This window comes from Stegastes partitus, unplaced genomic scaffold (genome assembly GCF_000690725.1).
Source record: "Stegastes partitus isolate 25-593 unplaced genomic scaffold, Stegastes_partitus-1.0.2 Scaffold1101, whole genome shotgun sequence".
Lineage (NCBI taxonomy): Eukaryota > Metazoa > Chordata > Actinopteri > Pomacentridae > Stegastes > Stegastes partitus.
The window spans coordinates 220,087-232,672 of record NW_007578832.1 but is presented as its reverse complement, the minus strand read 5'-3'; the positions used below and the strand labels follow the sequence as shown (position 1 = coordinate 232,672).

Genomic DNA, 12,586 nt, shown 5'->3' with positions numbered 1-12,586 from the left:
TAAAAAACACAGATGTCAGATTTTGTGGTTTTTGTTTATACACTTTGCGATGACAACAAAACACAAACTTGTCCAGTAAAAGTACAAATAAATGTCTTTTTGCATCACTTTTCATGCTAAATGCTGGAGATATAACCTGCACCGATCACTACGTCCAGTCATTTACGACGCGATTACTGGTTTGCATCCAAATGACTTGCTGCTGAAGACAAGTATCTGGTGCTGCATTTTAGCACAAGACAGCATCTGTTGTGCTCCTGACCCAAGTATGAGGTAGGACTATGTCATGACACCACTAATAACATAGACTTATCATGTATGCATGGTATTTATGTTTATATTTGACTCCTTTAACCCTTCAAAAGGCCGGTTGTCTTTTAAAAACGAATCAGAAACTGTAAAAACGGACCCCGTTCACTCGGGAAAATTAACCAAATTTAAGTTCAAACCCGTGATATTTAATCCAAATCACTTTATTCTACATGTCTCATTAAAAAGTTGCTGAAAATAAAGCCTTTGCTCCAACCAGATAAGCTAAAAAGCTAAAAATTCAGTGACCCTCTGTGCAGCATTGAGGTCCTCAGTGACCGAGCTGCTACCGACGGTCAGGTGAGAAAAATCCTGCACGCTGTGTTTATACAGAGACAAGCATGGAAACACATGCAGAAGTAGTAAAATATCTATAATATGTAAAATCATATATATATTTTACAATATTGGTAACATCTGTGGGCACTTTGAGGAATATTGTGCATGTCGATTTGAGTTTTTTCAATTTTAGCAAAATCTGTAATCAGCTTTAGTTTTTCCTGTTTTCATGAATTATGGCTTCATAACTGTGTCGTACTGCAGAGAAGACACTCATGAGTTCTCTCTACCTCTAGTCATGGCTGTGCTGCTTCCAAAGAACTTAATGTTACAGTAAAAATGAGCTCACAGTGAGAAGAAATGGACACTGATTGTGATTCTTTAAAATGTCCTTATTCAAAAGAAGAGGGACCCAAAGACAATGTTTTTAATTTTAATTTATATTTTTGGCCTTTTTGCCTGTATTTCATAGTGCAGTTTGAGGCAGAGACAGGAAAGTGGGGGAGAAGAACGGGGAAAGGATCTACAGAAAAGGGCCATGAGCAGGATTTGAACTCATGACCTCTGCATCAGGGACTAGAGCCCCTGAACATGGGACACCAACACAGCGGCACTCCCAAAAACAATATCAAAGTTTTTATATAAGGCCTAAGTTCTTCCAAAGCAGAAGTTCCTCCCACCAGTAATTTCTGTACAGTCCCTATGCAGGAAGTGAATGCAAATAAGAGACGAAGGTAAAGACACGTGTGTGTGTGTGTGTGTGTGTGTGTGTGTGTGTGTGTGTGTGTGTGTGTGTGTGTGTGTGTGTGTGTGTGCTGTGAACTGCAACTGCTGCACTTAGAAACTGGCCGTCCTGCTGCGGTCCGTCTGAGCGAACATGGCTGCAGCAGAAGCCTCACGGCTGGTGCTGGTACTGGCTCTCTGTGGCTGTGTAGAAGTCCTCCAGGACGCTCTGCAGGTAATCGAAAGTGGGTCGCTCCTCGGGCTTGTTCTTCCAGCACTCCAGCATGATTTCATAGAGTTCGGTGGGACAGCTGTCCAGGCGCTGCATCCGGTAGCCCTTCTCCAGGGAGCGGATCACTTCTGGGTTGGTCATCCCTGAAAAACAGGAACACATGGTTGAGTCAGAACCTCGCTGACTTCACAGTGAATGAGAAGTTTTGCATTAGCTTTGATCAGCAGTTTGGTCCAAATATTCCTTCTGATTTTGTGGTATTTGTATAGATGTATATTATATTTGTAGCTTTAAATAGGGATCGACGATCATCGGGGCTAATATAAATGTTTTTTTCAGTTATTAAGAGTGCAAATGCATTACGATTGAAGCACACTTATTAATGTTCCTCGGGCTGATTCTTACAGATTCTTCTGACACAGTTTTCGGCACCTACCTCGTCCTTTAAGCTTTAAGACATCCCACACAAATTATACATCAAACCATGCGGCTCAAAGAGGAGTAAGTGTGCTGTGTAGCGTTTCATTGTAAAAGCTTTACAAAATTTGTAAAAAACTAAAAATTCCCATTGATACATGATGGCTGTTTAAAATAAAACAGACTTGTTTATAAGGTTCTTCCTGGATGAAGGCAAACTGTCCGTTAAGAACACGAGGCTTTCCTTACCAGGGTACGGCGTTCGTCCGTAGCTGATAATCTCAGTCAGCAAGATGCCGAAGGACCAGACGTCGGATTTGATTGTGAAAGAGCCGTAGTTGATGGCCTCAGGAGCCGTCCATTTGATGGGGAATTTGGCTCCTGGTTGTTGTGGAAAATTGAAAAAAAACAACAAACAAACAGTTCAACGGTTGACATTGTTATGAAGACTTGAGTCATTTAGCTTCACAAACTCACATATGACAATAAGCCTCTTGAATCTTGAATCTTCACACATTGAAATTTGTGGTTGTTTGAACGTCGATATCTCAGGAGGCATTAAAGACAAAAGCCCAGAGCTTTCACCGTTATCAGATTGTGGGATATTGGCGATTATATTGGAGGTATTGAATCAATGGTTTGATAATAGTTCCTCAGATGTTGTTGTTCAAACATAGCCTCAAATTTCAATGTGCAGAAAACAATGTGCCAAAAGTGGGTTAATTTTAAAAAAAAAGTGTTGTTGATATGTCCAGCTAAAATTTCACAAACATCGTTATAGTTATCCTGAGTTTATGCTATAAAAATGTGGCAAATCAAGCAGAAATTGTTTAAAAAATGTCATGATTTGAGATGACCTATTCGATATTTCACCAAGTGATTTTCCCAGAACAGACAAAACTCTTAAATTTGTCTAAAAAAAAAAAAAAAAAAAAAAACTGCATTAAAAATCCCCTTTGACATATGCCTGCTTTTCAAAATAAAATGCAGCTACTTTCTTTTTCCTTCTTCTTTTATCCTTTTAATGCCAGAGAATCGAGAATCCCACTCGCTGCTCAGGGCATTTGTGCACATTTGGCATCCTCCCTAGCAACTCATTTATCCCACAACTTAACTGGTCTTCTGAAATCACCCGACAACACAACAGGAAACACTTTGCCGTACCTTCTCTGGCCGTGTACTCGTTGTCTTCGATGATTCTAGCGAGGCCGAAGTCGGCGATTTTGCACACGAGAGCCTTATTGACGAGGATGTTGGCGGCTCTCAGGTCTCTGTGGATGTAGTTCCTCTGCTCGATGTAGGCCATCCCCTCTGCGATCTGCAAGACGGACAATTCATAGTTCAGAAAAGTCCACACCAGGACTCACCGATGCTCTGATACGATGCTATAATATGCATAAGGATTAATCACGTGTTCCATTTAGCTCCTCTGTGTTGTTGATCTCGTTTCTATCTGATGAGTAATTTAACTGTCAGTCATGGTAGGACTGGATCAGAATCAAACCTTCTTCCTCTTCACTTCCTTTACCTTTTATTTCTTTACCTGTTTATGTATTTATTCTATTTATTTACCATTACAATTGTAATCTCTCCTTGTCTTGATGGTTCTTTTATTACACTTGTTCTTCTTCCTTAACCCAATACAGAATTTTTGGATTAAAAAAAAAAAAACTATGTATTTATTTATTTTTTACCTGGTATTGTTGTTTTATTAATTTCAAAAATCTTTCACATTGTTTAACTGACCAGCCTTATGCAGTTCAATTTCCATTTATGTCGTTTAAAATCTTTTCCTTCTTTTCTTTTTCTTGTCCCGTCTTTAAGCACTTTTCAAAAGATGTTATATAAATAAAGTTCTTCTTCTTATTACTATTGTTATATTTAGAAGGCCGGGTTTTTTTTTTTTTTTCAAACAAGGCTGGTTAGACCTTGTTACAGCCGGTGATGGGAAGGAAAACAACTGATGCTAAGAGACATTCATGTTCCCCAGAGGATGGACCCCAGTGACGTTAGCGATCCTCTTATTTTTCTTGGTGATCCAATAAAACATCTGGACATGGGCTGGTCAGATGAGTTGGATTTTGTACATTCTCGCTCCCCAGATGATGTATTTTGATGCCATCTTCTTTCTATTAACCACCAGGAGGTTAATTTTTGTGGTTTTGGGTGAAATGAATGAGCAATCTGCATCTTCAACAAGTAAAAAAAATATCTAACTCATCCAATACTTACAATTAACACTGGAGGACACCCTTGAAGCTGTATTTTTTATTTTACTAATCACAAATTCTCTTATTGAGTATAAAGACTAGAACCGCACTTAGGAAATGTTGTGAATATTCAAATTTAAGCTGCAGACAAACAAAGGATTCATTCACAACCAAACAACCAGTGGATCTGCCAGCATGTGTGGAACAAAGGACCGAATAAACCTCACCTGAGCGGAGAAGTCGATGAGTTTTGGAAGCTGGACGCGATTCCCCTCATCACTCTTTATAAAGTCTAATAAGCTACCTGTAGGAAGAAGAATACATGTGAAAGGGCAATCATGATATGTCTGAGATCTGCAAGTGCAAATGGGAGCAACTTTGGGTTCAGTGTCTTGCTCAAGGACACTTCGACTGTGGAGGGGATCGAACCACCAACCTTGCGATTGGAGGACCACCTGACCCACAGCCGCCCTGCACACACGAACAGATACTCGCCTTTCTCCATGTACTCGGTGATGATGTAGATCGGCTCCTCCTTGCTGACCACGGCGTTGAGTCGAACCAGCTTGTCGTGCTGCAGGGTCTTCATCAGGTTGGCCTCCATCATGAAGGCCTCCACCGACATGCTGCCGGGCTTCATGGTCTTCACCGCCACCTTGGTGTGCTTATTGTACGTGGCTTGAAACAAAAACCAGCAGTTACGATTAGCAGTCGTTGGGTTTTTATCATCTGTGTCGCTAATCGGATTCTACGGCGATTCGTCTCACCCATCCAGACTTCTCCGAACTGGCCTGCGCCGAGCCTCTTCTCCAGCTTGAGCGAAGATCTCGGGATTTCCCAGGCGTCCTTCTCCCACGGCTTCTCAGGTTTGGGGCTCAGGCATGGGTTAACCAAGGTTTGACAGAGACCATCTCCCTGCTCTGAACGCAACAGAAAACAATGTCCATGATTTGATTAGGTTTTGTGTCTACAGTTGTGAACAATGGTTTTAAAAAAAAATAACTTGCAAAGACCATTCATGAGTTTCCAAAGACTCCTATAACTCTGGAAATATGACAAAATCTGCAAAAACATACATACAGCAATGCTAGTATTTGGTTAAATGTTCATTTGTTGGCTTTCTGCCACCTTGGGTTTAACTCAGGACTTTGGAGAGACCAGTCTACAACCTGAATTCTAGCCTGATTTATCCATTTCTTTTGGCGTGTTTGGTATCAGGGTCTTGTTGGAACACCCATCTGCTTCTAAAACCCAACTTTCTGTCTGGTGATTTCAGGCTTTCCTGAAGAATGTGGAGGTAATCCTCAAACCACGAGTTCAACTGACGCCAAAACAGCCCCAGAGCATGATGCTGCCACCCCCATGCTTGGTAGTAGGTTTGGTGTTCTTGGGATTAAAGGCTTCTCTCCTCCAAACAGAACTCTGCTCATTGTGGCCAAACAGCTCATTTGTTTCAGAACTTTTCTTTTTCCATGTGATCAGCAGCAAACTTCAGTTGAACTTTACGGTTTCTAGAGAAAGAGCTTCCTTCTTCCATTGCAGCTTCTCAGCCTGTGATGTTAAACTCACTTGACTGTGGACGCTGACTTCTGTGTCCTTTGCCTTTTCCGTGGTGGTGTTTGTGGTTAAGTCTAATGACTGGATCAAATGGGCCCAATTTAAATTGGCTTAGAGGAGTCGCCAGCTGTCGAAAATGTAAATACTGCGACTGCAAAACTGATCATTCAAGTAGCTGTATGTATATTTTTCACCCAGCTGATTTTTGTCATATTTCCATAAAAAATAAATAAATATTTTCTTTGCATGAGTTTCAGTGAGTCCATCACAGAAAATAAGAGTTATAGGAATCACTGGAAACTCTTCTTAAACTTTTGTTCCCAGCTGTATGTCTAGTGGTCAGAGTGAATCTTGTTCTTGTTTGTGTGGAAACTGATGCTATGCTAATAAGAGAGCAATGCAGTCCCTGATGTTAGCTGAGGTATTATAGCTGACCAGCAGAGGGCGCTGTACATCACTATGAGAGTAATATATGTTTGGTGGTGGAACGCAGACTGAATGTGAAGCTGCTCACCATTAAATAAGTCCAAAGATGATTAAAACGATGAAGTAAAACCATCAAATGTTGTGTAAAACAACTTTTAACTTACTCTTGTAATGGCCGACCAGCTCCTGCAGGGTGCCGAAGGTGATGCGGGGCGAGATGTAGAATCCTCCGTTGTCCAGCGTACGAATCTTATAATGCTTAACCGTGTCACTGGACTGCATGTCGCTGTCTCGGACCGACAGAGAGTAGCTGCCTGTGGTGGAACAGAAACGAAACAGCATTCGATTCACGGGGGATTTCTCCAACGCTGATGCAAACATACGTGCATTTTTACTGATACCAGCACATATTTTTAGACGATTCAGCATTTTTAAAACATTTAAAAATAGGGATTCAGATATCCAGAATTTCCCAAAAGACGTGGGACAACTTCTGAGACTGACTTTAGATCAACGTGGGAAACTTTAAAGGCTTCTCTAGTGATTCAGAATGGACATCTTTTTGTTAATTTAAACAAAGAATAATCAAAACAAGAGGTCAAGATATCCTGAATTTAAGACGATAATATGGGTGAAGCTCCAGAAAACCTGCATCCTACGTTTCCCATAATGCACCTTTAAACTACTCACCATAGTCACTCATTCTGAAGGATTTAACTTAAAAACTGAGTGACAAAAACGCCATTTTTTTTCTCACATGGAGAAAGCAGAAACAAGCTGGAAACAAAAAAATGGACGTTTTATATCTGCTTTGAGTTGATTTAGGATAATGTGTTGGCATAAAGTTGCCTATTTACACGTCCCTGAGCAACACTAGTATTTATCCTGAGTCATTATTCACTGTCTTTTTAGGTCTGGAGCAATTCCTGAGGAAATCTCTCTTAGCTCTATGACGATGTTCACCAGCTGGTCACTGACTGGGCTGCTGGTGTAGAAAACATTAATCAAGGCTTTTTAGGCTATAAACAGCTGAGCCTTGATGAGAGCGTGACAGCGAACCAAAACAGTGAAGCTGTAAGTCGTAACACCAGCGCAGTGAGTCCAAAGATGCTAAAAAGAGAACTGCAGAGTCTGGTTCTGATCCTCAGTGAAGTTGACTTTATAAGCAGTTTTAAAGGAAAGTTAATGATGTTTATACTCTGAAGCCAAAATCTGTGGTGGGTGTAAAATGCAGGTTGTGGCATGTTTTTAAAAAAAAAAATCCAAAATGACACAATTTATCAGAGCAAGAAACGGTAAAAACAGAGAGAATAATCTGAATTTCACTTTTCTGATAGTTTTTGAACTCCCTATCAGTGACGCGCCATTTAGTAAAGAAACCTAAACAAATCTATAATCATGACATTTCATCAGAGTTCCTTCCTCCTCTACACGTCTCAGCTAAAACATTTCCCCAAAATTACAAGTTTGCTTAAACCAAATTCTGTAAAATTTAATTTCTGCTTTTTTCAGTGCAGCTGAGAAGCCAAAAGTGACTCAGGAGTGACCAACAGTCCATCCATCCATTATCTATCCACCGCTTAATCCTCACTAGGGTCGTGGGGGGCTGGAGTCTATTCCAGCTGACTCAGGGTGAAGGCAGGTTCACCTGGACAGGTAACCAGTCTATCACAGGGCTACACTTAGAGACAGACAACCAAGCACACTCACATTCACACCTACGGACAATTTAGAATCACCAATTAACCTCCTGGTTTAACTCCAGGCTGGTGGAGAGGAAACAAGAATGGAACATTTAAAATCTAAGTAGGACATATAGTCTCTACATAGCCAGTGTGTGGACTGCCCAACCGGAGCCGGTGGAGCCTTGGTCCTGTGTGGACACCAGGGATGCATATTGCTTAATTATTGTTATTTTCTGGTACTTTCTTTCTATATTTTTGGATGCTGCTGTGGCGTGTAAATTTCCCCCAATAGGGGATTAATAAAAATTATTATTCTCTATGATTTATGGCATTATAATGGTGTTATACTGCACAAAATACTAATTCCTATAGAGGTGCAGGACTTTATATTGCAGTAAAAAACGAGCCCACAGTGAGTAAAGATGTAACAGGAGCAGAAAACTCCCCAAACAGCTTGTGGTTCAGAGGGTTAGAGTCCCAGTCTAATAATTAAAGTACTGTATGTAGAACAAGCTGAATCTTTCAACTCATTGCTCTGTATGACGACAAGAAAAAGTTTGACTCTGCCCGTGTGTTGACTCACCCTTGGTGGTCTCACTGTCTCGGATCATGAAGGACCCGACTTTGTTCCCGGGGGCCAGCAGCTGCCGCTCAGCATCTTTCCTGCTGACGCCCTTAAAGAACCATCTGAACAACAGGAAAGAGATCAGTCAGCAGTGAAACACGTCAACGGCTCTTGGTGCACGAGTTCTCATTTTCTATTCACATCGCGTGCTTGGTTTCCTCGTTCATTTTTCCACTACAAAAAAAAACGTGTCAGACGCAGCGTGTGATGCTGCTGCTGTGTGTCGTAGGTAAAACACACCACCACCACCACCACCACTACGACAGGAACGATAAAAACAGTGCAGAGAAATGCACTGTGATTCCACTGACAGCTTCTCACAGTTCAGAGTCGTGAACAGAAGTTGGCAGCCTTCAGTTTCTAGTGACCACGACAACGCTTCATTTTCTACGATGGAATCACTGAAAAACATCAGTCGCTGTCACAAATAAACAATTATACATTTGGGTTCTGTCATAGATTCATATTTATGGGTCCTCTGAAAATACAACATTATACACACAGCGAGTTAAACGGCCGTTTTCACCTCAACTAGGCGCTTCTGTAGCCGCCCATAAGCAGCTCAACCATCTGGCTGGTGATTTTAGGTTTCTCTGACGGATGTGGAGGTGATCCTCCTCCTTCGTTATTCCACTTACTGCCCTGGAGCATGATGCTGCCACCTCCATGCTCGATGGTAGCTTTGGTTCTTGGGGTTAAAGGCCTCACCTTCTCTCCTCCAAACACATTTCTGCCTCTTTCTTTTCTTTTCTATGTAATCAGCAGCAAACTCCAGTTGAACTTTAGGGTTCTGCCTCTAGAGGAAGAACTTCCTCCTCCATCAGCCTCTCAGCTCATGTTGATGTAAAACCCTGAGGACACTGACAGCAGCTTCTAATTCATAACAGACCTGCTTTTTGGTGATTCCTGACCATCCTGACCAGCTGTCTCTCAGCAGCAGCAGGTGATAGTTTGTGTTTTCCGGAACGGTTTCTTGTGACAAAGGTTTGTGTTTCGTAATGATTCCATCAAAGAAAACTCAGTCACTGGAAACCAAAGGCTGCCGTGATACACGTGCTCTTTACAAGTGTGTGGAAACTAAACGGTGCTTTCAGTCCACTTACTCCTCTGCTTCCAGGGTGTCTTTGGCTACGTAGTTACTGGGGATGTAGCCCTCCTTGCCTGTGCTGATCAACATGGCCTTCCACCACTCGCCCGACCTGCAGAGACACACCATCAGCTTTACACATGCACGGACTAAATTAAAACCGAAACAGCAAAGATCGACTGTCATTGACGTACTCCTCTAGGATTTTGAGCTTGTCGCCCTTTTTGAAGCCGAGGTCTCCTTCGTGGATGGCCTCGTAGTCGTACAGCGCCATGGCAATGCTCTCGCCTGCAGAGGAAAGACAGCAGAGAAAGGGCCTCCGGTTGACATGCAGTCATCACGATGTGCATTTTAAAACATGCCCCTTGTTGCATTGTCATGTGAAAGCGACGAGCATGAACCCTATGAAAGATGTTTTTTCATGATGTGCGAGCATGACTGAGTGCGTTGTTGTTTTTTCTTCTTCTTTCCACTGTGTTTAAATACTGAACAGAGCTTATCTTTGTCACTAACACCGGGTTCCCCATACGTACTTTGACTGTGTGACTTCCTGGTATGCGTGATAATAATAGCAGCAGGGCGGGTCTGCTGCGAGCTGAGGGCTGTGTGGTGAGAGGGGCTATCGTCTGCACCCACGCCGACGCTCTTTCCTCTCTCGAGCTGAGAGGTTTTGTTTTTGTGCGTCTACTCTGGCTTTTAAAAATGACATATTGTTCAGCGGCGGTGACAGCAGGTCCAGAAATACAACTGGCTGACCTTATTATTTATTTATAGTTGATTTTGATAAAAAGGTGCAGAATTAGGAAGCATGAAGACGATAAACTCACCGTCTGAAGAGTTTGCATTGGAAAGCATTTTGGCCTGGAGAGAGAAAAAGACATGTGAAGGTGTTAATTCTTGCAACAACAGTTTTTAAAGATGCGTTAATTAGTTGTGAGCTACTTCCTGGCTGTGCAGGTCCTGTAAGCAAAACACTAACACGGTGAACTCTTATTTAAGCAGCCAGCAGACACATTCTGGGCTGCACACAAGTTTAAGTCTCGATGGAAATATTTAGCTCTTTACATCTTTAACTTTCTTCAGCAGCTAACTTCAGCCGTTTGGTGCTGAGAAGGTTGAACTTTTATGAACCACAAAACGTGTCGATAGGTTTAAAATGCAAATGGTAGTTTCATACAATTACACCAGAAAATAAAAAAACTAATGCAAGAAAGGCAGATTTTGAACTTTCCAACAGTTTTTTTTTTTTGGCTTTTGCCTTTATTTAGTGCAATAGAGGGAGACAGGAAGGGGGGAGAAGAATGGGGACAGACCTGCAGCAAAGGGTCGTGAGTGGGATTCGAACTCACGACCGCTGCATCGGGAACTACAGCCCCTGTTCATGGGCCGCCCGCTCTACCAGGTGAGCTATAGGGGGGCCCAAACTTCCCAACAGTTTTTGAATGAATCAAGTGACAAACAATCCACATAAGATTAAAATAAAAACAAAGCTTGTTCATAGGAGATCCAGGGAATCCTTGGATCTGTTTGGTTTTCATGTATATTTCTGGAGGGTGATAAATTTTGTTAAAAAAAAATCAGGCTCATCTCTCTCATTATTTATGATGTAGCTTCATAATAAAACTAACAAGCTTAAGCTCCATAATTAACAATACTGCAGCTTTATTATGTATCACAGTCAGGTAAAGTTGTATTTTATTACATTTTTCTATGGTTTAAAACTTTAATATGTAAAATACCCAAAAATATTAACATCATAACCAACAGCATAGGGCCTTAACCTCAATATTTAGATTTGTTTGGTTAACTGGTAGTGACAATCTGGAAAGAACTTTAATGTGTGATATAAATAACAGTTGATTGGATTTCCAGGTCCAACTAAAAACATAATAATTCATCAAAATCTAAATCGCTTGTAATCCTGTGTGAATAAATAACCAGCACTGTTTGGTGCAACCGAAAAACAACCAAAAAAAAAACCTGAATTGGGCTGAACTGTGTCTCTACAGAGCAGATAGTAGACAAGGATGAAAAAAATAAAATAAAATGTGAGCATTAAAATATCTACAGAATGAGGGCAGCCACTTTTCCACTATCAGTAACACCTGTGGGCAAAATGCTGAAGCTTTTTCCAAGAAACTCGCCTTTAGTTTGTATTTTTCTTGTGATTTCTGGCATTACAACAACATCAAGCTGCACAGAAACACTTCTGACTTCTCTCTACATCGGAAAAATGTGACAGAAGCAAAAAAGAAAACCCAACAAATGCCCAGAAACTGTTCTGGTTTCAGAGCAAGTTAAGACCAAAATTCAGCTAAAACAATATCAATACACAGAAAATGAGCTTTTGAAGAGGAGAGGAGGAAGTAAGAACTTTGTCTTATCAGATGTAAATGATCAGCCGGCAGTTATCTTCGCTGTAAGTGTTTCTGTATGTGGTGAAGTTATGATGTCAAAAATAGCTTTTGCTTATTTTAACTTCCCAACAGTCACAAAGGTCTAAAAAGAAGCTGAGCTGAGCACAGACAGACGGACGGACGGACGGACGGACGACGTGTCTGTAAATGCAGACGCCGGTGAGATAATGCACCATGTGCGCGTTGCTTAACACTTTTGATTCTAAATCTCCTGCCTGAGCGCTTCGCTTCTGCTTCTGTCATTTCCTCTTTCTTCACCGAGAGTGAAACAAGTATTACTGTCAGCGCACAGGAAGCGAGTTGCCAGAGGAGCCACAGACGCTGCTGCTGCTGCTGCTGCTGCTGCTGCCGCCTCGCCGAGGCCACAGATCAGTCTGACCAGGACGCAAACGCTCAGATACTGATGATCAGCGAGTGTGTCGCCTCAGACAAACATCACAGATCAAACAGTGGAAGCATAGATCAAGTTATCCTGCCGTTCAGGGGGGAATACTAAACTCTAACTTACTCTGCTTCATTCATCTGACTAGTTTCAGATCAGATTCCTGTTTTTTTTTTGATAAACCACTAAAGTTAACCAGGTTTGCCCCAAAAACCAAAGATAAAAGACAGATTAAAA

General features: G+C 41.5%; 1 protein-coding gene across 1 annotated transcript in view; it reads right to left on the bottom strand.

Moving 5' to 3' along the window:
- Positions 1–1,040: 1,040 nt before the first annotated feature.
- The window catches only part of hck (HCK proto-oncogene, Src family tyrosine kinase), a 23,600-nt gene continuing 12,054 nt past the window's right edge, over positions 1,041–12,586 (bottom strand). Inside the window, exons 3-13 of the mRNA XM_008296124.1 lie at positions 10,378–10,411; positions 9,745–9,838; positions 9,567–9,662; positions 8,422–8,525; positions 6,318–6,467; positions 4,938–5,090; positions 4,666–4,848; positions 4,398–4,474; positions 3,125–3,278; positions 2,210–2,341; positions 1,041–1,686 (exon numbers count right to left, since the gene is read on the bottom strand). Of these exons, the coding sequence (XP_008294346.1) occupies positions 1,484–1,686; positions 2,210–2,341; positions 3,125–3,278; positions 4,398–4,474; positions 4,666–4,848; positions 4,938–5,090; positions 6,318–6,467; positions 8,422–8,525; positions 9,567–9,662; positions 9,745–9,838; positions 10,378–10,411 (1,380 nt within the window). The 3' untranslated portion in view covers positions 1,041–1,483. The remainder of the gene's footprint in view (positions 1,687–2,209; positions 2,342–3,124; positions 3,279–4,397; positions 4,475–4,665; positions 4,849–4,937; positions 5,091–6,317; positions 6,468–8,421; positions 8,526–9,566; positions 9,663–9,744; positions 9,839–10,377; positions 10,412–12,586) is intronic.